Source organism: Electrona antarctica (assembly GCF_951216825.1).
Source record: "Electrona antarctica genome assembly, chromosome: 2".
Lineage (NCBI taxonomy): Eukaryota > Metazoa > Chordata > Actinopteri > Myctophiformes > Myctophidae > Electrona > Electrona antarctica.
The window spans coordinates 25,421,490-25,447,911 of record NC_136807.1 but is presented as its reverse complement, the minus strand read 5'-3'; the positions used below and the strand labels follow the sequence as shown (position 1 = coordinate 25,447,911).

At 43.3% G+C, this 26,422-nt stretch overlaps 1 protein-coding gene across 1 annotated transcript in view; it reads left to right on the top strand.

Moving 5' to 3' along the window:
* The window catches only part of LOC306913519 (myosin-7B-like), a 35,773-nt gene that overhangs the window by 3,677 nt on the left and 5,674 nt on the right, over positions 1-26,422 (top strand). Inside the window, exons 4-39 of the mRNA XM_079490231.1 lie at positions 483-626; positions 1,394-1,550; positions 3,284-3,311; positions 3,486-3,579; positions 3,932-4,024; positions 4,133-4,196; positions 4,359-4,457; positions 5,433-5,536; positions 5,701-5,839; positions 6,555-6,673; positions 7,143-7,292; positions 7,510-7,680; positions 7,831-8,010; positions 8,452-8,584; positions 9,092-9,162; positions 10,042-10,129; positions 10,607-10,724; positions 11,283-11,406; positions 11,522-11,658; positions 12,123-12,293; positions 12,479-12,563; positions 14,815-15,057; positions 15,864-16,040; positions 16,471-16,616; positions 16,892-16,982; positions 17,739-17,896; positions 18,616-18,847; positions 19,275-19,401; positions 19,751-19,869; positions 20,544-20,740; positions 22,148-22,331; positions 23,068-23,233; positions 23,652-23,776; positions 24,397-24,512; positions 25,627-25,813; positions 26,103-26,312. Coding sequence (XP_079346357.1) covers positions 483-626; positions 1,394-1,550; positions 3,284-3,311; positions 3,486-3,579; positions 3,932-4,024; positions 4,133-4,196; positions 4,359-4,457; positions 5,433-5,536; positions 5,701-5,839; positions 6,555-6,673; positions 7,143-7,292; positions 7,510-7,680; positions 7,831-8,010; positions 8,452-8,584; positions 9,092-9,162; positions 10,042-10,129; positions 10,607-10,724; positions 11,283-11,406; positions 11,522-11,658; positions 12,123-12,293; positions 12,479-12,563; positions 14,815-15,057; positions 15,864-16,040; positions 16,471-16,616; positions 16,892-16,982; positions 17,739-17,896; positions 18,616-18,847; positions 19,275-19,401; positions 19,751-19,869; positions 20,544-20,740; positions 22,148-22,331; positions 23,068-23,233; positions 23,652-23,776; positions 24,397-24,512; positions 25,627-25,813; positions 26,103-26,312 — 4,947 coding nt within the window. The remainder of the gene's footprint in view (positions 1-482; positions 627-1,393; positions 1,551-3,283; positions 3,312-3,485; positions 3,580-3,931; positions 4,025-4,132; positions 4,197-4,358; positions 4,458-5,432; positions 5,537-5,700; positions 5,840-6,554; positions 6,674-7,142; positions 7,293-7,509; positions 7,681-7,830; positions 8,011-8,451; positions 8,585-9,091; positions 9,163-10,041; positions 10,130-10,606; positions 10,725-11,282; positions 11,407-11,521; positions 11,659-12,122; positions 12,294-12,478; positions 12,564-14,814; positions 15,058-15,863; positions 16,041-16,470; positions 16,617-16,891; positions 16,983-17,738; positions 17,897-18,615; positions 18,848-19,274; positions 19,402-19,750; positions 19,870-20,543; positions 20,741-22,147; positions 22,332-23,067; positions 23,234-23,651; positions 23,777-24,396; positions 24,513-25,626; positions 25,814-26,102; positions 26,313-26,422) is intronic.

Here is a 26,422-nt window from a genome sequence, read left to right as displayed (position 1 = left end):
ACAGGTCGGACCAATCGGGACACGGTATGCAATATAGGCGGGCTTTGGTACAGTGACGTTCAATGCTTGAGACTTTTGACTGACAGTAGCTCTGACCAATTGCGTCAAAGAGAAAATGTTCCCCGGGAAATGAAATCCAAGTGGAGCCAGCCCAGACTGATATACCGCGACAGTGTTGTGTGATATTAGTCTGGCTTATTAGCCAGGCTAGGTTAGTCACACTGCATGCTAGCTGCTTAGTTTGAAGTATCATTTCATTAAAGTAGAGATATACTTCATGATGTCATACAGTTAGACATGCATATATAAATTTGTGCGTGCGCTCGTGCGTGTGTGCGCTCGTGTGTGTGTGTGTGCGTGCGTGCGTGCGTGCGTGCGTGCGTGCGTGCGTGCGTGCGTGCGTGCGTGCGTGCGTGCGTGTGTGTGTGTGTGCGTGTGTGTTTGTGTGCACGTGCGTGTACTTGTGTGTACCGTATGTGTAGTTTTTGACAGTGAAAGAAGATGACCTCCAGCAGATGAATCCTCCTAAGTTTGACATGCATGAGGACATGGCCATGCTGACCCACCTGAATGAAGCCTCTGTGCTCTTCAACCTCAGGAGACGCTACACCATGTGGATGATCTATGTGAGTATACTGAACCGTAACACTGTTGATTCCGTCGACTAAAGTTATGACGGAAAATGTTCGTTGACTGCCTTTTTTTGCTGAACAACTAAACTAAATAAAAAGCGAGCTATGGTGATGAAAACTAAGGCTAAATGTAATGACAATTTCGTCAGATAAAAACCTAGTCTAATGTTAGGGAGGGACTAGTGGAGAAGAGATCCAGTAGAACTAAAAGACAAGTCATTTTATGTTTGGTTGCACTTGGGTGTTGCGCTCTGAAAATAGCACATCTATAAGCTCACAAGCTTGTAGATCTGCTATTTTCAGCATGCAACGTAGTGCATAATTAGGCATTACGACGCCCAAGGTCCGCCAAAATATTTTTTTGCTGATTAAAACTAGACTAAAACTAAAACTTCAGATGGCCAAAATTTGACTAAAACTCCCCCCCCTGTCGGGTGATAAGAAGGTGCCTGCTCCTCATGCATTGAAGGAAGCATGAGCTCAGTTCGGGGCTCTCCCCAGGTTGGCAGAGGGAGAGTAGTGCCCAGGATTATAGCTTAGGCATTGGTACCGGGTGAAAAAATGGGTTACAAAAATGGTGAGATAAAGAATGATTAAGAATGGTCCCACTAAATCTTTGAATTGATGATAAAGCATGTTTTCGGGGCTTGTGATCGGGTTCTACTGAGTGACTACAGGTAGGTGTTTAGTTTCTGTATCATTACTCATCTCTCTCTCTCTCTCTCTCTCTCTCTCTCTCTCTCTCTCTCTCTCCGTGTCAGACATACTCCGGCCTGTTCTGTGTGACAGTCAACCCTTACAAGTGGCTTCCTGTGTACGCCTCTACCGTGGTGTCGGCCTATAAGGGGAGGCGTCGTACTGAGGCTCCGCCCCACATCTACGCCATCGCCGACAACGCCTACTCGGACATGCTGCAGAGTGAGTGACCCTTCACCTCTGACCCCCAATGTGGGACCTTTGACCTTAACTGTAACTCCTTAGCGGTGTTCCTCAATGTGGGGTTCGGGGACCCAAAGTGGTCATTGAGGGGATTCCAGGGGGGCCCAGCTACAGTTAGACCCTCTTCAGGTCCGTGGCCTAACCTAGGGGCCCTTAAAATTAAAAACATTGAGAAACACTGACTGACTGTTTTATGATATTTTTGGGGGCTTTTCTGCCTATATTTATAGATTACAGTGTAGATAGACAGGAGACAGGGGTAGAGAGGCGGAGAGAGACATGCAGCAATGATCGTCGGGAACGGGACTCAAACCTGCGATGCACTGCCAGGCCTGGACCGCTGTGCCTGGACCGCTGGACCACGACCCAGGCCATTTTATTCTTTTCTCTCCCCAATTTAGTCATTATGCCAATTGAATCCTCCCCACACACATTTGTGTGTTGTATCCTGCTGACTCAGCTGCCAGTGAGGAGCCCCCACCGGGAGGACCTAGAGCCGCCGTTCTACTCCTCCCAGTGAGGAGCCCCCACCGGGAGGACCTAGAGCCTTCGTCCTACTCCTCCCAGCCCCACCGGGAGGACCTAGAGCCTCCGTCCTACTCCTCCCAGTGAGGAGCCCCCACCGGGAGGACCTAGAGCCTCCGTCCTACTCCTCCCAGTGAGGAGCCCCCACCGGGAGGACCTAGAGCCTCCGTCCTACTCCTCCCGCGAGCCCCGCGGGAGAGGAAACATCCTGTCCACAAGAGGAAACTATTTCCCCTTGTGGATAATAAAGGACATCTAATCTAATTTAGTTTCAAACCGAATTCTGGGAATCGCAGTTGTTCTACCCTATAGGTGTTGCCAAAATGACTAAAAAATTGACTGAAAAATGGATGTCACACAATTAGGACTTTATGCCTAACTCATTCTCCCCTGACCTTCTATAGAGAGTATGCGCATGCTTAAAGTGAATGGCACATCGAGTGGCAAATCGAGTGGCAAAGCAACAGGCAAAGTGAGTTTAACATCGTTTAATGTTGTTTAATGCAATCAGATATGACTTTTCTGTGTGTATGTATGGGCTGTCAAGGCCAGAAAGTAGTTTTTTGCCACTCAGTAGGCGTTCCTGCATAACTTCCTGGTCTGATGATGATGTCACGCGCATACCCTCTATAGAGAGTATGCACATGCATGTTTTTCCCATCAGGACACACCCCCCTCATCTAGACTGAGTGGCAAAACATTGAGCAGCATGGAGTGTTGGAGTTTGGAAGCGCTCGTTGGAAATCACTCAACCGGCCTGCGTACCACCTGTTTCTAAATGTCACATAATGCAGGAGGCAGCAAAATGCTGTGTTATTGAAAACAAGCACTTCCAAACTCTGACACTTAGAAAAGTAATCAAATGCAGGGCATTTCTTGACAGAAAGTAGCTCATAAGGTTTCTATGGTGGATTTTTATGAAACAAAAACTTTGCAGATAGAAAGAGGATAATTCAAGCTTTTCGTACAGCTGCAATGTTGGTGAGTTTAACATTGTTTAATGCAATCAGACAGGACTTTTCTGTTTGGATGAATGGGCTGTCAAGGCCAGAAAGTTGTTTTTTGCCACTCAGTGGGCGTTCCCGCATAACTTCCAGGTACGATGATGTCACGCGCTACTCTCTATAGATGTCTTACCCCTTCACCCCTGAGCCTGTGACATTAAATATATATTTGTCCTCCCTCAGATCGTGAGAACCAGTCCATGTTGATCACGTGAGTTTCTCTGCTCATCTCTGCTCTGCTTTTCTTTTTTTCTACTTTCTTAGTTTATAACCTTCATTTATAGACATCGTGTCTGTCTGTCTGTCTGTCTGTCTGTCTGTCTGTCTGTCTGTCTGTCTGTCTGTCTGTCTGTCTGTCTGTCTGTCTGTCTGTCTCTCCCTCCAGTGGTGAGTCGGGAGCAGGGAAGACAGTAAACACTAAGAGAGTCATCCAGTACTTTGCAATCGTCGCTGCTCTGGGAGAAACTGTTAAGAAAGGAGTAAGATGTCTGTCTGTCTGTCTGTCTGTCTGTCTGTCTGTCTGTCTGTCTGTCTGTCTGTCTGTCTGTCTGTTCTCAACCAGCTGGTCCACGGACCATGAAATTCAAACTCATTGACTTGATATATTTTGTTTGTGCCATATATTTTGTTTGTGCCGATGAATAGGAACTATAGACCATTAAAATAAACATGCTCTGAAAGTGTACTTGCCATGTTAAATGGTCAGATGGGTGGGCCGCGGACACTTGAACCAGAGCTCAAAAAGTATCATATATTGTACCTTACATGTCGCTCTCTCTCTGACCTACCTGTCTCTCTCTCTCTGACCAACCTGTCTGTCTGTCTGAACAGGGCTCATTAGAGGACCAGATCATTGAGGCTAACCCAGCCATGGAGGCCTTTGGAAATGCCAAAACCATCCGAAACGACAACTCCTCTCGTTTTGTGAGTGAATATACTAGTACGGCTGCAATAGTTAATCAAACCGATCACCAAAAACAGGAATATGAACTGCCCCCCCCCCCCCCCCCCCCTCTCTCTCTCTCTCTCTAGGGAAAGTTCATTAGGATTCATTTTGGACCAACAGGAAAGCTAGCATCTTCTGACATTGAAATCTGTAAGTTAATTCTGTTGATGTGGTTTTGATAATGTTCTGATAAGATAAGATGAGATACGAATTTATTGTCTTGGACACATGCAGTGGCTTACTGTATTAAAAAGAAATACAAATATGTACTCCTTCATAGGCTTCATTGTACAATATTCTTTGTCTCCACAGACCTTCTAGAAAAATCCAGAGTGGTCTTCCAGCAGCCTGGAGAGAGAAGCTACCACATCTACTACCAGATCATGTCCAATCACAAGCCAGAACTACATGGTACGCGGTGGGGGTTTTGTTATGGATGGGGTGTTCCCATGACACTTTCATGGACACTTTCATGGGAGCCAAACTACACCCGGAAGTTCAGCAGAATGCACTGGAGTCAATGAGAGCTCAGTGACCAGCTCATGAACAAACACTAATTCTGAATGACTGAGACCATTTGTAAAGTAATGGCTTCTGGAAAATAACAGAAGACATGTAACACATTATTGTCTGCTGTGTTGATTTTCGATGTGTACACTGTGTAATTTTATAGAGGTATGGTAGCCTATCTAAAGAGCACAAAGTACCTTTCTGAACGTACCAAGTATCGCGCGACTTCCCACCGTTTCCTATCTGGCAGCCAAATCTCGCGATACCTCAGAGCCAGAAACGATACCTGCTGTTTAGATCCTCAAATAAAATGATATACTGTGCTCTCTGTGCACATCGAAAAGCAAGTTTTAAACAACCTGTGCTATGTCTTCTTTTATATTCCTGAACCGATTATATGACAAAGGTCTCAATTGTTCGGAAATAATGTTTGTTATATGAGCTAGAGTCCAGCCGGCAGTCGGCTCCATTCATGTATTCATTGATCTTCCTGTGCGAGCTTTGGCTCCCATGAAAGTGTCCATGAAAGTGTCATGGACAAAGTGTCATGGACAATGGTCACAGTCCTGTGACCATTTCCTTTCCCATTTCCTTTTCTTAGTAACCTCTCCCAATAGGTTACTAAGTAACCTCTCCCAATAGCAGATCATGTCCAATCACAGCACTGCGTGGTAACTCCATTCAGGCATCATCTAAATGATACGTTAAACCAGGGGCTCTCAACCTTTTTAGCTGGGGACTCCCTCAGCCAAAAAGGCTGAGTCATACCATAGACTACTACTACTTCTACTCCCGGAAAGCTTGGGCCACTTTGAGAACCACAGTTCTACAGTATTAGACCATTATATTTAATGTTGTATGAATGTCTTCTTGCAGACATGTTGCTGGTGAGGCCCAACCCCTCGGAATACCATTTCTGCTCCCAGGGAGTGACCACAGTGGAGGGCATCAACGATGGGGAGGAGCTAATGCTCACTGATGTAAGAGACGCCCACTTCATCTAATGACACCAGCTAGCAATGTCACAGTTATTACACCATTATTATATGATGAATAACTCATTCTTTATATATATTTAGAATTACCGATCGTAATTTATTTGAGCTAATCACAATTATTTTTGCATAATTGTGTGTGCGTGCAGCATGCCATGGACACGCTGGGGTTCACGACGGAGGAGAAGTATGGCTGTTATAAGATCGTAGGAGCCCTCATGCACTTTGGAAACATGAAGTTTAAGAAGAAACAGAGAGAGGAGCAGGCCGAGGCCGACGGAACAGAGAGTAAGATTGATTTCTTACAGATTTCTTACACATGGATTAAAGTTCTCATGCTGCGTTCACACTGGCGGATATGTAAGAGATTCAAAGATACAAAGATACACAGCATATTTGTAGCTTATCTTTGTAGCTGAAGTTGAAACGAGCCCAACTTTTTTGTAGCTTTGTAGCTGTTTTTTGTAGCAGCTACAAATGTTGGATGTATCTTTGTGTCTTCACGTCGCTGGCTTCCATTGAAAATGAATGGTAGACTGTATCTTTGTATCTGCCTGTGTGAACGCAGCATCAGTCGCCACGACAGATTTCAGTCCGTTGCTCTCCCCAGGTTGGCAGAGGGAGTGTAGCACTCAGGATTACATTAGACAATTGACACTGAATGGGTTACAAAAATTGTGGGATAAAGATGTACAATAATATTAATAATAATAATAATAATAATAATAATAATAATAATAATAATAATAATAATAATAATAACAATAATGATAATCTCTAAACATAATCATAACATTTTCGGTCATGAGTTTTTGTGTTTCAAGTACATTGTCATCCAATTATGAAAAGTAAGTATTGATAATAATATGGTGTGTGTGTGGGTGTGTGTGTGTGTGTGTGTGTGTGTGTGTGTGTGTGTGTGTGTGTGTGTGTGTGTGTGTGTGTGTGTGTGCGTGTGTGTGTGTGTGTGCGTGTGCGCGTGCGCATGCGTGCGCCTGTGTAGGTATTGACAAGGCTTCATACCTCATGGGGATCAGTTCGGCTGACGTCCTCAAAGCTCTGCTGAACCCACGAGTCAAAGTGGGAAACGAGTGCATTGTTAAATCGCAGACTGTACAACAGGTAAATAAGCAATAATCATATAATCATGTGGATTAAAGTTCCCAGTCGTCACGACTGATTTCAGTCATTTGGATTCCATAGGAACCAGCATGTCTTCTATGAAAGCATGTTGATTGTTGAGCAGCGGAAATAGCCGATCTACAAGCTCTCAATGCGTCACATTGAAAACTTGTAGCTAGGCTATTTTCAGTTATTATTTTACGATTACAGCGTTCGATTACTAGCAATATGTGCAGAAGCATGTTCCATAAGACCCTAATCGTCTCTGCGTGTGTGTGTGTGTGTGTGTGTGTGTGTGTGTGTGTGTGTGTGTGTGTGTGTGTGTGTGTGTGTGTGTGTGTGTGTGTGTGTGTGTGTGTGTGTGTGTGTGTGTGTGTGTGTGTGTGTGTGTGTGTGTGTGTGTGTGTGTGTGTGTGTGTGTGTGTGTGTGTGTGTGTGTGTGTGTGTGTGTGTGTGTGTGTGTGTGTAGGTGAACTACTCGGTGGGTGCGCTGGCCAAGTCTACATACGACCGCATGTTCAAGTGGTTGGTGGTACGGATCAACCAGTCTCTGTACACCGCTCTGCCCAGACAGTACTTTATTGGAGTTCTGGACATCGCCGGCTTTGAGATATTTGAGGTACAGACAGACAGACAGACAGACAGACAGACAGACAGACAGACAGACAGACAGACAGACAGATCAATAAATACACTCATAATAATCATAGGATTAGTAGCATATCATAAACACCTCAACTATAACCCTTTGCTAGTGTACATACTACATACATCTTCTGATTTCCTCTCTCTCTCTCTCTCTCTCTCTCTCTCTCTCTCTCTCTCTCTCTCTCTAGTTGAACAGCTTTGAGCAGCTGTGCATCAACTTCACCAACGAGAAGCTGCAGCAGTTCTTCAACCATCACATGTTCATTCTGGAGCAGGAGGAGTACAAGACCGAGGGCATCGACTGGACCTTCATAGACTTCGGACTGGACCTCCAGTCCTGTATCGACCTCATAGAGAGGGTAAAGATGTGTGTTTGTGTGTTTGTGTGTGTGTGTGTGTGCGTGTGTGTGTGCGTGCGTGCGTGCGTGCTTACTGTCTTGTTACGGTCTTCATCTCTCTCTCTCTCTCTCTCTCTCTCTCTCTCTCTCTCTCTCTCTCTCTCTCTCCAGCCGCTGGGTGTTCTGTCCATCCTGGAGGAGGAGTGTATGTTCCCCAAGGCGACAGACCTGAGCTTTAAGACGAAGCTCTATGACAACCACTTTGGAAAGTCTCCCAACTTCCAGCGTCCTCGACCCGACAAGAAACGCAAATATGAGACACACTTTGAACTGGTTCACTACGCTGGAGTGGTGAGTATATCATACTACTATGACTACAACTACTGCTAAAATTAATAATGATAATACCACTGTCTGCTACTATTACTGTTACTGATATTACCACTACTATTACTACTACCACCGCCTACCGCTTTGACAACTGCTACTACTAGCATAAAGACTAGCGTACTACTAGTAACTGAAAAGCTCTTGGATTGTAGTACAGTAGATGGCATCTTATTAAGACATGTCTGAACTGCAAAAGGAACAAACATTTTACACAGGACAAATTTGATTGTTCTGAACTCGTTGGTTGTTCTGAGCGGTGTGTTGGCACAGTATACACTGAAATTGCAATAAACACTTTTATGAGCACAGCTAACTGTTGCATATTAACAAAATAAGTGGGTGGAAATGATGAACATTGTGGGATTACCGCAGTACCGCACACTATTTATTCTTGTATTCCAGGTTCCCTATAACATAGCAGGCTGGCTGGATAAAAACCGCGACCCTCTGAATGAGTCAGTGGTCACTCTGTTCCAGAAGTCTTCAAACAAACTCATGGCTCGACTGTTTGAACACTTTGTTAACCCAGACTCAGGTACAACTGTGCCTAGCTCTTTTTATATTTTGTTTTAGTTTTGCGCCCTTTCCGTCTTTTCTGTTTTTTGATATTACTCCTGCAGATTTTGTCAAAACAGTCCCGCAAATTGGTACACAGTATCTCTATAGTCATGCGGTCAAGACGGATCTGTCCGATCATTCATATTACATCCTGATTGGCTAACATTGGCTTCCAAAGTTTTCAGTGAAATCTTGCACGCACATTCCCACTAGGCCGAGGAAGAAATGCCTTTTCACATTGGCTGGTTATAGAACCACCAGCAGGTTGATTTTTTTGAACAAAATGCCACAAATCATGATCACAGCGCCCGATTGCCGTGAAAGGCAGAGGAAGAAATCACACCCTTTTCACATTGGCCTATTATAGCACCACCAGGAGGCCACAATAACCTACCTGACCTGGCGGGGAAATAAAGTGCTCCGAGGAGTATATACACAGTATGGTCATTGTTCTAAATGTCACTCTTTGTTACTTGTATTTCAGCTGATGACCCAAAGGCAAAACAGAAGAGGAAAAAGGGAGCATCGTTCCAGACAGTCTCACAGCTACACAAGGTGTGGCAAGTCACAGGGTATAGGCTTAGGTAGGGCATTGGTTCTCAAACTGTTTTGGACCCCCAAATTGATATATGTTTGGCTGTGGACCCCCATCTGAAAATGTTGTTTGCCAGGAACAAGAGAATTTCAAAAATAATTCAAAATAATTTCGGGGTTAATGCTAGGTGTGTCATCAGGAGGTCAGGGTGAATGCTAGGTGTGTGATCAGGATGTCAGGGTGAATGCTAGGTGTGTAATCAGGAGGTCAGGGTGAATGCTAGGTGTGTGATCAGGATGTCAGGGTGAATGCTAGGTGTGTGATCAGGATGTCAGGGTTAATGCTAGGTGTGTGATCAGGATGTCAGGGTGAATGCTAGGTGTGTAATCAGGAGGTCAGGGTGAATGCTATAGGTGTGTGATCAGGATGGCAGGGTGAATGCTAGGTGTGTAATCAGGAGGTCAGGGTGAATGCTATAGGTGTGTGATCAGGATGTCAGGGTGAATGCTAGGTGTGTGGCCATGCAGGTTCTAGGTGGAGGGTGTTATGGATGGGAGATGGTTAAGACTTGTAGCGATGTTCAGCTGACTGAACACATGAACATCATTTTGCCTCCACCCATTTCAACAGGTCAAACACCTGGCTAAGTAGGCTTTCACATGTAGTAGAGTAATATTTGACCAGGAGTATATATACGTAAATTATGTATCTAGACTCAAGTAGGCTACTGGGGTTGAGTACGTACTCTCATCGGGTAACAATGAAATTACCTGGTAGCAAGCAGCAAACAGCATATTATGACAATGTGTGTGTGTGTGTGTGTGTGTGTGTGTGTGTGTGTGTGTGTGTGTGTGTGTGTGTGTGTGTGTGTGTGTGTGCGTGTGCGTGTGCGAGTGTAGGAGAACCTGCACAAGCTGATGGCCAACCTTCGCAGCACTCAGCCCCATTTTGTCCGTTGCATCATCCCCAACGAGGCAAAGACCCCAGGTGTGAACAGTGAACAGTCTCTCTGAACCACAATGGAAACAACAAGCCCCCTGGAGCTTTTTGTGTTATGCTTTCAGCATAACCTTTTGACTGTACTACCTGTACTGTTAACAACCCTGCCGGCCCCTATTCTGGGAGGAGCATTTGCAGGAAATAGACGTGCAAGCTCACTTGAGTTGATGTAGAAGGAAACGACTAGGGACTTAGGGCCCTATTTTAGCCAGTGCCTTACGCCTTATCTTCTTTGCCCTTTATTACTATTTTGAAAAACATTTTTGAATAGTTCAAATAGCCAATCTACAAGCTCACAACGTGTCAATGTAGATCGCCTATAGTTGAACAGTTTTTAAATGTTTTTCAAAATAGTAAAAAATAAAAGGCGTTTAAAGACGTTTAGGGATAAGGGCACTGGTGAAAATAGGGCCATAATTGTGTACACAAAGTGTGATATGTGGGGTTTCCCTGCGTGATGTGCAGGGGTGATGGATCCCTTCCTGGTGCTTCATCAGTTAAGGTGTAACGGTGTTCTGGAGGGAATCAGGATCTGTAGGAAAGGTTTCCCCAACCGTATCCTGTATGCCGAGTTCAAGCAGCGGTGAGTTTGAACCCCAAAACCCTCACACCTAAACACCACACAACCTGTTGTCGATTACCATTTGATGAGATTTTGACTCTCTGTTCCAAAACGTCCAACTTCCAAAATATTTTGTCGTTACATTTCTGTCCACAATTCCATGCTGTATTGATGTGGTACCATATGTAATGCGGATGTTTAACAATAATGCAACTCTTGAGAGCGTCAAACAAGTCCATTTGGTTTCATTTTACACTCTAAGGGTCTATTTGGTTACGAACTCTCCATCATTTAGCTGGGGACCACCTGGAACCCCCTCAGGGACCACTGGTGGTCCCCAGACCACTGGTTGAAAACCACTGTCCTAGACTTAGTTATGTTAACAATCTGTATCTGTTTAGGGAAGTAGAGCCCGTCTAACAGCATGGTAACTGCATAATTTGAAACGTTTCGATCCACAAAGGATCATCTTCAGGTCAAATTGACCTTTGTGGCCCAGCAGTCTGTGTCCGTCTATGTGCAGTTAAGTGTGCTGTGAACTATTCTATTCTGTATGTCCATAATGTTTGATTTTCACAGGTATCGCATATTGAACCCATCTGCCATTCCTGAAGACTCGTTTGTCGACAGCAAGAAGGCTGTGGAGAAGCTCCTGGGCTCACTGGAGATCGACCATTCACAGTACAAGTTTGGAATTAATAAGGTACACTGTTAATACTACCAGTACTACTACTACATACTACTACTAGTAGAGCTACATGGGGCATTGAGGATGGCCTCGTGTTGTCAGACAGTGACTGATCATTTCCTGTCTTCAGGTGTTTTTTAAGGCCGGTCTGTTGGGCTTGTTGGAGGACATGAGGGACAGCCGTCTGTCTATGATCCTGACTGTCGTCCAGGCCATGTGTAGAGGGAAACTCATGAAGATGGAACTGGAGAGGATGTCCATAGAGAGGTTATTATTATTAATATGATATTAAAATATTAAAACATTGAGCAGCATGGAGAATATGGCGTTTGAAATCACACAACGGCCCTGCTTCTAAATGTTTCTAAATTGCACGTAATGCAGGAGGCAGCAGTACGTTGCGCTATTGAAAACGAGTGCTTCCAAACTCTGACACTTAGAAAAATAATCACCTGCATGGAATTTCTTGACAGAAAGTAGATCATAACATGTCTAAGGTGGATTTTTATGGAATAAAAACTTTGGAGATAGAAAAAGGATAATTCAAGTGTTCCATACAGCTGCAATGTTGGTGAGTTTAACGATGTTAAATGTAATCATTTTCTTTTGGATGTATGGGTTGTCAAGGCCAGAAAGATGTTATTTGCCACTCAGTAGGTGTCCCTTCATGGTACGATGATGTCACGCGCAAAGCCTCTATTGGGCTGATGTGAATCAATCCTTCCCCACAGGGATGCGGTGCAGGTGCTCCAGTTCAGCCTGAGAGCCTTCTTCTCCGTGCGCACCTGGCCCTGGATGATGCTCTTCTATAAGATACGCCCCCTCCTCAGGAGTGCCCAGGTGGAGAAGGAGCTGACCGTCGTCAAGGAGGAGTTCACCAAGCTCAAAGACACTTTCGACAGGTCTGCTGGCTCGTCTGTCTGCCTGTCTGACTGCTGATCTGTTTTTAGCACATAAACGGATGCAAACCAAGCAGATTCTGAAGACATGTTTTTTTTTTTTAAATAAATAATTTTAACTTGATTTGACCTGATCCATGGATCCAGTCTGGATCTTCTTCCTAACTGAAATGTGTGTGTTAACGTAGGACTGAGGGGAAGCGTCGGGAGGCTGAGGAGCGACAGGTGGTTCTGATTCAAGAGAAAAACGACCTGACTCTGCAACTACAGGCTGTAAGTTACACTATAATTAAAATACATTTACAACTACAGGCTGTAAGTTACACTTTAATTAAAATAAATATACAACTACAGGCTGTAAGTTACACTTTAATACAAATAAATATACAACTACAGGCTGTAAGTTACACTTTCATTAAAATAAATATACAACTACAGGCTGTAAGTTACACTTTAATTAAAATACATTTACAACTACAGGCTGTAAGTTACACTTTAATTAAAATAAATATACAACTACAGGCTGTAAGTTACACTTTCATTAAAATAAATATACAACTACAGGCTGTAAGTTACACTTTAATTAAAATAAATATACAACTACAGGCTGTAAGTTACACTTTCATTAAAATAAATATACAACTACAGGCTGTAAGTTACACTTTAATTAAAATACATTTACAACTACAGGCTGTAAGTTACACTATAATTAAAATGCATTTACAACTACAGGCTGTAAGTTACACTGATAATTAAAATACATTTACAACTACAGGCTGTAAGTTACACTTTAATTCAAATACATTTACAACTACAGGCTGTAAGTTACACTTTAATTAAAATAAATATTCAACTACAGGCTGTAAGTTACACTTTAATAAAAATAAATATACAACTACAGGCTGTAAGTTACACTTTAATAAAAATATATACAACTACAGGCTGTAAGTTACACTTTATATAATTAAAATACATAATGTGTATTTTAATTATTAAACTGTAACTTATAGCCTGTAGTTATATATTATATAACTACAGGCTATAAGTTACACTTTAATTAAAATACATTTACAACTACAGGCTGTAAGTTACACTTTAATTAAAATAAATATTCAACTACAGGCTGTAAGTTACACTTTAATAAAAATATATACAACTACAGGCTGTAAGTTACACTTTATATAATTAAAATACATAATGTGTATTTTAATTATTAAACTGTAACTTATAGCCTGTAGTTATATATTATATAACTACAGGCTATAAGTTACACTTTAATTAAAATAAACGATAATGATAATGATAATGAATTTATTTATATAGCACATTTCTAGACGAAGTCACAAAGTGCTTTACATCAAGAGAACAATAAAAGATCAATCCATGCAATAGCCGGCATAAAAATACAAAACATACATAATAATACAATAATGACAGTTAGGAAAAGGCTTTAAGATAAAGGTGGGTTTTCAGCAGAGTTTTAAATGTGGATATTGAATTTACGCATCTTAGGTCAGTAGGTAGGGCATTCCAGAGTATAACTACAGGCTGTAAATTACTCATGGATTAAAGTCACCATGACTGATAATAATAATACACATAGTGTCAATGACATTTAACGAGGTCCAAACACATTATGGCAGTAGTATGACTGAAGCATTTCAAGTGGGGGCGACGGTGGCTCAGGTAGAGTGGCCGGATGGTAACCGCAAGGTTGCCAGTTCGAACCCGGGCTCCCCCAGAGTTAGTGTCGAAGTGTCCTTGAGCAAGACACTGAACCCCTAATTGCTCCTGATGTGCTGCTTGGTGCCTTGCATGGTTTCTGCTGCCTTCGGTGTTTGAATGTGTGTGTGAATGGGTGAATGTAATGTACAATCTATGTAAAAGCGCCTTGGATAAAGGCGCTATATAAATGCACCATTTACCATTTACCATTTAAGTGAATCAGACTTACAGCCAGTGAGTTATGGACATTTAAAATTGTGATGTTGCACTAGTGTGCCCCCGATTGCGGAAATATTACCTCATTTTGCATGGCACTACATGTTGCCATTATAGCATAATGGCTAAACACAGTATTAATTATATCTCATACTGTATACTGAATTCAATACTAAACATATAACACTAATATAACACTGGTGCAGAGATAGATAGATAGAATAATCAGGGTTAGAGGCGCTGCAACTATCAGTTAGTTTCAGAGCGATTACTCTATGAATTACTTTTTGGATTATTTGTATAATTGAGAAGCACATCCACGCTTTTTTTTTATCAACAAATCGTCACAAAGGAAATTATGTTGTACAATGGAGTCACACACATAGCGGAAATAGACAATCCTCAAGCTTGTAGATCGGCTATTTCCGCTATTTTTGCTAATGCATTTCATCAAAATATATATTTTGTATCCATTATTATGTTTATCATCTTTTTTTTAATAGTCATTAAATTGATGACTTCCATTAACCATTGTCCATTGCACACCTAGAGTCAACATGGATGTTGTGTTGTGGTCCTTCAGGAACAGGACAACCTGATGGACGCGGAGGATCGATGCAACCAGCTGATCCAAACCAAGATCTGCCTGGAGGCCAAGATGAAGGAGAACCAGGAGAGGCTGGAGGAGGAGGAGGAGGTCAACACCACCCTGGCCTCCAAGAAGAGACAGCTGGAGGACGACGTTGTCTCGCTGAAGAGAGACGTGGATGACGTGGAGATAACCCTGGCTAAAGTGGAGAAGGACAGACATGGAATAGAGAACAAGGTAAGGACTTGGAGATAACTCTAGCTACGGTAGAGATGGAGAGACGTGCAATATAGAAAATATAAACAACTCTCATTGACAAAAATCCTACAATTTAGCCTACGATTTAGCCAACATTAATACAAGTTTTCAGACTAGGCCGATGCCTGTTGAGAACGCATGCCCCTCCAGTTATGTCACGATGCGATGCGCTTGTAGAGCTGCTATTTTAAAAATATTTCTATTCAGTACATTTGAAAACTTGAAATGGGACATTCTGCATAAGGTATACTTTCTCCTTTTGTTTACTTTCTCCAGAAGTACATTCTGATGCACTACTTTTGTAGCCTGGGCAGCATTCCTTTTCGGGTTTATGATCCGGTCGGTAGCGGATGATATTGCTACGTCATGTTTTACTATTGTTTTGTACTCATCAAGCAGGAACAATCATCCGGAACTTCCTTTCCCCTCAATCCAATTTTTCTCAATAAAAGCCACAGGCTACGAGAGCTTTTATTGTTATTCTTCCGGTTTGAGGGAAAGGAAGTTCCAGATGATTGTTCCTGATGACTACAAAACAATACTACAACATGACGTAGCGATATCATCCGCTCCCGACCGGTTTACACAGCAATTTTGTAACACAGACCAGGTCAATTTTGAATTCCGGACATTTACTAAGAACCTGTCCCAGGAGATGGTGGGGATGTATGAACAGATGATGATGTGTTGTGTGTGTGTTCCCTGCAGGTGAAGAACCTGTCCCAGGAGATGGTGGGGATGGACGAGCAGATGATGATGTGTTGTTGTGTGTGTGTTCCCTGCAGGTGAAGAACCTGTCCCAGGAGATGGTGGGGATGGACGAGCAGATCGCCTCTCTGACCAGAGAGAAAGCTGCCCTGCAGGAGGCCCATCAGCAGGTCCTGCATGACCTTCAGGCCCAGGAGGACAAGGTCAACATGCTGGCTAAAGCCAAAGTTAGGCTGGAACAACAGGTTGATGATGTAAGTTATCGTACTGTGTGTATCTCTATGTGGGATCTATGAGATTATGTATTGGTGATGTCATCGAGTAGGTCAGTGATCTGAACCAAAGCCTTTTATCAATTTTTGTTTCATGAATTCAATATTACGAATGTATTTTTTGTTTTATGAATTAAAACAATAAATGTTAACAACCTCCAAACAGACAACGCAAGACAAATGCGTCCAAACTAAACCCCCAAGTTCAAAACATTTCAGCTTTCAGCAAGCAAAATGCCAACGTGAAGGCGAGGGTGCAAAATAAATGCTCAGCGCCTCGTCACAATGCTGGGATTTCCAAAAACGCAGCACTCCCAGTGTAAACAATCCAAAACATACGCTGCACATGGGAGGAAAAAATATTATTGTCACACATGGCCCTTATTCCTTCTCCTGCTCTTCCTGTGTACAGGTGGCAGGTTCTCTGGAACAGGAGAAACGGTTGCGGATCGAACTGGAACGAAACAAACGCAAGCTGGAGGGAGATCTGAAGCTGTCCATGGAGTCTGTTAGGGACCTGGAGGCCGAGAAGCAACAGCTGGAAGACAAAATTAAAAAGTACTAGAAAGAATAGTGTGTCATGGTGGCAGCCATCACATCACACTGCTGTACACTACAGTACATGATTTCTGCCTTATAGAGTGCCTGGGAATAGTGAACCTTATGTGCCAGATGTGTTCTAGAGGTGCACATCTATAGGCTGAATGTTGTCTATTGTCCATTTAAGATGAGGAACCTTTATCCGTCATTGTTACTTTTAACTTCTTTATCTCTCCTCATCTCAATCACTTCATCACTTCATCTGTCTGTCTGTCCCACCCATCCACCCACAGGAAGGACTATGAGTTAACTCAGGCCAACGCTAAGATGGAAGAGGAACAGACTCATGTAGATCAACTCCAGAAGAGAATCAAAGAACTGCAGGTTGGTCCGAGAGCTACGACATTATTAACCATTATATTGTCTCCTGTATGGTGTAGTTATGTTATTGATATGTCATAGTTATGCTTTATGTTGTTGATATGCGTTGTGTAGTATGTTGTTGGTAATATGTGTATTCTTTATGTTACTTATGTGTGTTACTATTAGGGGTGGGACAACAAATATCGATATACATCTAACGTACTTCCTCTATCGTATCGTATCGTAGTGACAAATATTAATAACGTCAGGAAAACAGAGACATAAAGGGTGATGGCTCTTGTGATATTTTATTATTAAGAAAGCACTGTCCACTGAGAGAGAGAGATTTTGCCTTTTTTGAGTGGTGTAAACCACTCCTACAACTGGCTTTGTTAGTTTACGTGTCTGTCTGTCTGTCTGTCTGTGCTCAAAAAATGAGCATGGTTGCTATGGTCACCCAGTTCACACGGGTGTGATTTCATTACGTCAGACATTACGTCAGACCACAGCTGATCAGTCTATATAAGACCTTACACCACTCAGTTCACACGGGTGTGATTTTTTATTCTTCAGTTGCAGATGATGTGTTCTAGATTAAATGTCTTGCAATGCATCGATTGTCACATATAGTGTATCGTGATATCATCGTTAACGAGGACCAAATGTCATCACAGTATCAAATCGTGAGTTAGGCTACTCGTATACGTATTGTCTCACCCCTTGTTACTACTGTATGTTGTTGCTGTTAACATATACTGTATATTGTTTATGAACCAGACTCGTATTGAGGAGTTGGAGGAGTCGTTGGACGCAGAGAGGGTCTGGAGGACTAAGGCAGAGAGACAACGCAACGACGTGGCCAGAGAACTGGAGGAGCTGGGAGAGAAACTAGAGGAGGCAGGAGGGGCTTCTGCTGCTCAGATCGCACTCAACAGGTCAATCATTCATTCATTAGTCAATTCGTTAATTGACATGTTTCATTACTGACCTACAACTGACAAACTAAAAGAGACACATCATAAGATAAGACATTTTATATAGTATGCTGGTAAGATGCTAGGGGTGTAACAATATATTAAGTGCATCGAAAAATCGATTTCAAAACAGCAACATTGACTTTGTATCATGTGATCATTTTGCAATGCAAATAATATCTGTTCTTTAACTGTTGCATGGTAATGTTGAACATAACCATGATGTTGGACGAGTTCGCCCATTTCAACCTATGTTCATATAATTGGTCCTCACTAATGCTCATTATAATATAGCACCATTTTTGTCTACTCGTTCTGGGTCTCAGAGGAGGACTAAGGACAGTTCAGAAACCTGCCTACCAGTGACATCATCGATGGGGAATCCAAGCTAATAGAAACTTTCTATTCCTGCATGCTAAAATGGTTCCATTGTTCTCACGTTACTGACAAATCTAGTAGTCTAAAAAAAAGCCATGATGTCACTTTTAGGCGAAGTGATCACAGTTCTCCAATGAGAACTGTGAATCGTTTTTTTTGTTTTGTTTTTGTCATGAGCATTAGTGAGGAGCAATTATATGAAGATAGGTTGAAAATGGATGAAGTGGTCCCTTAACCTGCTTTAGACCTTTTTTTACGGTCTATTGCACACAGTCTCAATAGTGGACCTTCCGCCCCAACAGGAAGCGTGAGGCGGACTTCCTGAAGGTGCGCAGGGAGCTGGAGGAGGCGGGGCTCCACCACGAGGTCACGGCCGCCACGCTGAGGAAGAAGCACTCGGACAGCGTGCTGGAGCTGGGCGAACAGATCGACACGCTGCAGAGAGCCAAGCAGAAACTGGAGAAGGAGAAGACCGAGTTCAGGCTGGAGGCTGACGACCTGTCGTCTAGTCTGGAGCAGCTGTCCAGAGCCAAGGTTGGCCTTCTACTAGTGACTAACTAGTCTGTTAGCCTCGTGTAGCCAGCCTTCAATCTGTCTTTGCAATGAATTTTGCCCCAGGCACAGTGATATTAGTCTGGCTATGTGAGATTTTCACGCAAATTTCAAATAACCGTCTTTTAAGGACAACAAATATCTTGAACATTCATCAAATAATATGTGACTGGTCTTCCTGCCATCTTGAGCTGAATGAAGGCGGCATCAGTTTGTGATCAGATGTATTAACACTTCTTTTGTCTGGGAATTTTTCAGAATAAAGGCGCTAGAGTGCCAAGCAGATGGGCAGATTTTATTCTCACCCTTTCATTACTACCTCGCGCTAATAAGTCTGATCTCTCTTTAGAAGCGTTAATATTCCAAACGAGAAAAATAAAATGTATTGATCATATCACACTATTGACAGACTGGAGTAGAGAAGATGTGCAGGGTGTATGAGGACCAGCTGAATGAGACCAGGACCAGAATGGAGGAGCTGCAGAGACAACTGACTGACATGTCCACCCAGAAAGCACGCTCTCTGGCTGAATCTGGTACACACGCACGCACACGCACGCACGTACGCACGCACGCACGCACGCACATGTGACGCCTTGGATTTTAACCCGGAAAGCCCACTTGGAAAGCCAACATCATCATCATCATCATCATCATCATCATCATCACATTCCTGTTCCCTCTATCAATATATTGATGAATCGGTCTGTCTGTCTGTCTGTCTGTCTGTCTGTCTGTCTGTCTGTCTGTCTGTCTGTCTGTCTGTCTGTCTGTCTGTCTGTCTGTCTGTCTGTCTGTCTGTCTGTCTGTCTGTCTGTCTGTCTGTCTGTCTCTTCACCTGTCTGTCTCTTCACCTGTCTGTCTCTTCACCTGTCTGTCGATCAGTGGAGTACAGCCGTCGTCTGGAGGAGCGTGAGGCTCTGATTGGTCAGTTGCAGCGTTCGAAGGTGGGACTTTGCCAGAACACGGATGACCTGAAGAGACACCTGGAGGATGAGACCAAGGTGACCTTTGACCTTTAACCCAATGGTTAAAACTTATTCTGTGAACAGATGAATAGTACATAGTAATTGCAGTCGGCTGCAATTACTATATGTACCTTTACTGTTAATACAGTCACTACTATATGAGTCCTGTCAGTGCAATGCCTCCACGTGGAATGCATGCCAGTTCTTTCTTCTGCCAGAAAATCTGTCTTGAAATTAATAAATAAATAAAGTAGACGTAGCGTTCAGTCCTTTGCTCAAACATCCTGAACTGGCATTGATATAATCCTGGTGATGGGTGCTACATACCACTGTCTAAAGCAATGTTTCTCATCCTTTTAGGCACCAGCGCCCCCTATCCAAAACCTAGGTCCCTTACCGTAACCCCCCCACCCTCCCAATTAAAACGTAGGCATAAGACAATCCAGAAAAGCCAGGTTGTGGCTTTTCACAGCCTATAAAGGTTGGCAGGTATTGTTGGTTAATATGGCTGCCAGTTCCCACCTAATGTCGTGTGCCTACTGCCTAGTTGCTACACAACAGCTTTAAATGTGATTACTTTAAGCAGCTGATGCTCAAAAACAAGGTTATTTAGCCTATTATGGGCTAACCCTAAATCCATCTGTGTGTATGCGTTTGTGTGTCTGTGTGTGTGTGTGCGTGCGTGTGTGCGTGCGTGTGTGTGTGTGTAGGCCAGGGTGAGCTTGGCCCATGCGGTCCAGTCTTCGCGTCATGAGTGCAGCCTGCTGAGGGAGCAGTTTGAGGAGGAGCAGGAGGCCAAGGCGGAGCTGCAGAGAGCGCTGTCCCAAGCCAACAGCCAGGTGGCGCAGTGGAGGACCAAGTATGAGACGGACGCCGTGCAAAGGATAGAAGAACTGGAGGACGGCAAGTGAGTCTATAACCCCGGTCTCCAAGTCTATGGACTTGTTTATAGTAAGGGCATTTTATCAGGTATTTGACCAATCGGGGAACTAAATCGTTACCAAGAAATTTCTTCACCAATGTGTTTCTAAAGGTGTCTAATAACATGTACTAAAAGTTTGAAATTCAACTCCCGTGGGAAAGTTGAGTTATTAGCATAATATGTGACCATACCCTTAACATCCTATATATATATAAGGCAAAAAAGTCCAAATTTCATCATTCTTTAAGTAGCATGTGACATATGCAACTAGGGTGATTTCATGATTCTGAATCCATTCCAAGCATTAGTTTTGCACAAAAAACACTCCTTGGGCTAAATTAGGCCATATCCACTTGACCAAATGTGCTGACCTCATCACGTTTGTGTGGCCGTTTTCCTCCCAAGGAGTGTTTTTTGTGCAAAACTAATGCTTGGAATGAATTCAGAATCATGCAAACACCCTATTTCTAAGTAACATGTTTCACATGTTACTTAAAGAATGATGAAATTTGGACTTTTTTGCCTTATAGGCAGGATAGATTCAGATTGTAGGATGTTAAGGGTATGGTCACATATTATGCTAATAACTCAACTTTCCCACGGGAGTTGAATTTCAAACTTTTAGTACATGTTATTAGACACCTTTAGAAACACATTGGTGAAGAAATTTCTTGGTAACGATTTAGTTCCCAGATTTTCATAGATTTCTCTTACTATTAGGGTAAAGTATGATGTAATTTGTGCCAGCCAACTTTCCAATGTTTCCGCTGGTTTCACGTTTCCACAGGATTCAAACTCTTGTCTCCCGTGAGATCTTAACCGCTAGCCTAAAACTGATCAGTGTGTTACTGATGTTCTAATATTGTCCTGGGGGGCACGGTGGCACAGTCGGTATAGTAGTGCTGTCGCCTCACAGCTAGAAGGTCCTGGGTTCGATTCCCGCTGGGGACGCTGTGCGTGCTGGGGGCGTGTTCTCTCCTCCGCGTCATCAGTGCCCATACACGAGGCGGGGTTGGCGAAAGGGCCTTTCTGTGTGGAGTTTGCATGTTCTCCCCGTGTCCCCTATAGGGTAGGTACCCTCACAAAAACATACAGTAATCCTGGTCTCTAAACTACCTCCCCCTGGCCAGCCGGGGGAACTGGTCGGAATAATGTGTTCCTTCCACGCGCTACGTCCGGCTGGGGAACTCTCCCCTGTCAGGTGAAAAGAAGCAGCTTGGACTCCTCATGCATAGAAGGGAGCATGAGGTCAGTCCGCTGCCCCCCCAGGTTGGCAGAGGAATTTGAGGAAGTGTAGCGCCCAGGATTACATTTAGATAATTGACACTGGGTGAAAAAATGGGTTGCAAAATCGTGGGATAAAAATGTAAAGTTAATTGTCCTGTATTGCAGGAAGAAGTTGGTAGTTCGCCTCCAGACGGTAGAGGAGGCAGCGGAGGCGTCCAACGCCAAGTGTTCATCTCTGGAGAAAACCAAACAGCGCCTGCAGGTGGAGATAGAAGACCTGGTGGTGGAGCTGGAGCGATCCAACTCTACCGCACTGGCTCTGGACAAGAAGCAACGAAACTTTGACAAGGTCAGGTCAGGTTACTAGGATTGTTATACATTGCATTATAGTCAAGAGTCAAGTGGTACGGGCTATAAGGTGGAGTCTGAAGAGGCGAGTCTTCAAATTACGGCGGAAAAGGGGTTTAGTTGAAGTTTCAGATAACGGGGTGCCGCCAAAAAAGTGTACAGAAAGTGTTAAAATTATGTTTTTATGTAGACATGCCCACAAGTTCATAAACACGTTGGATCCATATGACGAGTATACCTGTCCTGTACCTACCTGACGCTGGGTACAGATGACAAGCAGGCTCGTCTTAAGGTGTTTGATATCGCTATAGCATTGCCTCGCTGTGTTTCATTTTTTTAACTGCTCCGGTTGCTATGCATGGTTGCCAGGGCCCCGCCCGCACTGGTGGTTTTTCTCAATATCCATTTAGCTTCTGTTTTAGGCCGCGCCTTTGCATGCTTTTTTCTCTGAAACTAATGCGCTGTCCATGGTTTTCAAAAAAAGTGAATGGCTGGAAAATGGAAGTATCAGTATTCATTTATGATTTATTTTAAGGTTATTTTTGCATTGGTTTGTATTGTATTGTATTGTATTGTATTGGGGTGGGGGTCCCGAGACATGGCCAAAGCATTTCCGGGGGTCCCCAGCCAAAATCGTTGAGAACCCCTGCCATAGACACATACAAAGCAGAAAAAGTACAAAACTATGGCACTCCATATTTCACTATGGCGCATACGTGTACTGTGTGGTGTTTCAGATGCTGAGTGAATGGAGGATGAGGTACGAGGACAGCCAGACAGAGTTGGAGTGTTCTCAGAAAGAGAGTCGCAGCCTGAGCACGGAGCTGTTCAAACTGAAGAACTGCTATGAAGAGGCTCTGGACCAGCTGGACACCATGAAACGAGAGAACAAAAACCTTCAAGGTACCCTACCCACGTCCTATTATCTACATCAGTGGTTCTCAACCTTTTCAGGTCCCCCAAATAATCATATTTGAACTGGGGACCCCTCAAAATAATCATATTTGAACTGGGGAGCCCACCCAAATAATCATATTTGAACTGGGGACCCCTCAAAATAATCATATTTGAACTGGGGAGCCCACCCAAATAATCATATTTGAACTGGGGACCCATGTGTGTGTGTGTGTGTGTGTGTGTGTGTGTGTGTGTGTGTGTGTGTGTGTGTGTGTGTGTGTGTGTGTGTGTGTGTGTGTGTGTGTGTGTGTGTGTGTGTGTGTGTGTGTGTGTGTGTGTGTGTGTGTGTGTGTGTGTGTGTGTGTGTGTGTGTGTGTGTGTGTGTTTGCCCACCCGCCCGTGTGTGCGTGCGTGCGTGCGTCAGATGAGATATCAGAGCTGGTAGACCAGGTGGGTCATGGGGGGAAGACCATCCATGAACTGGAGAGAGTGAAGAAGGTTCTGGATGGAGAGAAGAGTGACATCAGAGCAGCTCTGGAGGAGGCCGAGGTAACCACGTCTTCTAACTTTTTCTTCTAACAATTCTGCTTCCTCCTTACTGTCGTCATCTTCTTCTTGTTCCTATCAGTGATCATTTGTTAGCCTGTTTAAGTAAATGTATCAATGCTGAAATGTAGAAATACTAAGTAAAAGTCTGCAGATAGAAATCTACTTGCAGTAAAAGTATCGTCATCAAAATGTACTTAAAGTACCAAAAGTAAAAGCACTCATTATGCAGAATGTCCATTTTCACAAGTTTTAAAATGTATAAAGATCAATTGAAGATAGCAGTATTTTAGCAGTATTTTCAAATAACCAAAGTATATATAGGGCTGAAGAGGTTAATCTATGTATTGTTTTAAAATAATAAAATACATCTACAAGTAACTAGTAACTAAAGCTTCCAAATAATTGTAGTGGAGTAAAAGTACAACATTTGCCTTGGAGATGTAGTGGAGTAGAAGTAAAAGTGAAATTGAAAATACTCCAGTAAAGTAAAAATAAGAAATACCTCAACGTTGTACTTAAGTATTTACTTCAAAAGTATTTAGTTACTTTACACCACTGCTGCTGCTTCTTATTATTATTATTATTGATATAATTATTGTGATTGGTGCTGTGCGTCGCAGGGCACCCTGGAACATGAGGAGAGCAAGACCCTCAGAGCTCAGCTGCAGCTGGAACAGATTAAGTCTGACGTCGAACGCAAGATCTCAGAGAGAGACGAGGAAATCGACAACCTCAGGTATTGTAAACACTCTATATGCAATCCCTAACCAATACATGATTGTCTAATCAAAACCTGATTATCTACAACCTCATGGTAGTCAACACTATTCCAATGCCTAATCAATACATGTTTATCTACCTTATCAACTATTAACTAAATATCTCAATACTTGATTATAACTAACTAAATAGACAAGGAGACTGATCAACCTCAGTTAACTACTCACTCACTCACTCACTCACACACACACACTCACTCACTCACTCACTCACTCACCAACGCATTAACTAACTCAGAAAAAAGAAAAGAAGAAGCGCTTTGTGGGTCCTTTATGTAGAAAACTCTTTGGAGAGGGTTTCAATAATACAGCACAAGAGTTCTTTAAAAGTGGATCCACTGATCTCAGTTGACCCTGATGAAGGCCCATGCAGGCCGAAACGCGTTGGTGGTTTTTTCTACCTCAACTGCACAGAGCTGCCTTGGATCCTCTTTAAAGTTTGCCACCTTCTTACCTCCTTCCACATTGACCTTCACTCAAAGTTATAGAACTTTTCAAGAACTCTTGTGCTGCATTAACTAACTCACTTCTCTGTATGTCTGTAATCTGTAATCCACGTAACTCGAGTACCGTTAGCGCCACCGACTTCAAATTCGCCACATGCGTTAGACACCACCACAGGGTGCAGTGCCCGGTGTCGAGTCCGCCGGATACACCGTTGTCCAGAACCAGCGCAAAAGCCTCTGCCCAAGCTCCATATGGAGCTGACCTGTTCTGACATCACATTGATATTTGGGCATGCCTGACAAAGAACTCCATATATGGGCATAAAAGGGACACAGACATAATAACTGGGTTGGAATGATGCAGTTAAATAAACTTGGAATGATGCAGTTAAATAAATTAACCATCTAACGTATGTTTACTAGCAAACTAACAGAGTACTACTAGCTAACTATAAGATGCTAAAATGTTAACAGGAAAATCAATCAAAACCAACAGAACTGCTACTTGTACCTACCTACTACCTTCAGCATGTGTCAACCTACTAAAGTACCAGCATAAGTTATTTAATCACACTGTTGGCTATAGTGTGTGAGTATTTGTTGTAATCCTGCTGTTGTCCACCAGGCGGAGCTACCAGCGGTCCTTGGAGGCCATGCAGACCAGTTTGGATGCGGAGGTGCGTTTGCGTGGCGAGGCGGTTCGTCTGAGGAAGAAGATGGAATCGGACCTCAACGAGATGGAGATCCAGCTGGTCCACGCTAACCGCTACGCTGCCGAGAGCCAGAAGCTGATACGAAACCTACAATCACAGGTATCTAATCAAATCTAATCTCATCTCATCTCACATAATCTAATAGATGGTATGCGCGTGACATCATCATCATACCAGGAAGTTATGCGGGAACGCCTACTGAAAAAACTACTTTCTGACATTGACAGCCCATAATCCAAACAGAAAAGTCCTATTTGATACCATTAAATTATGTTAAACTCACACCAAAAAACTCAACCACTTAACACGGCGGCCGAATGGCCCTCTCCGTCATCACAGTTGCCCCCCCCCCCCCCCCCCCCTAGTTCTAATGGATGTCCTGTTTCAGTTGAAAGAGGTGCAGGTGGACCTGGACGATAGGATCCACCTGAACAACCAGCTGCGAGAGCAGATCGTCCTGACGGAGCGCCGCTGCACGCTGCTGGAGTCCGAGGAGGCGGAGCTACACGGCGCCATGGAGCAGTCTGACCGCCTCCGCAAGTTGGCCGAACACGAACTGGTGGAGGCCAGCGAGAGGGCTAACTTGCTGAACGTACAGGTAGGAAGTGTGCACGCATGCACACACACGCTTACTGCTTTGTTGACACAGTGTTAAAGGGCTGACAAGATTACAAATGTAGCTTGACGATTAATTAATTGTCACACAAA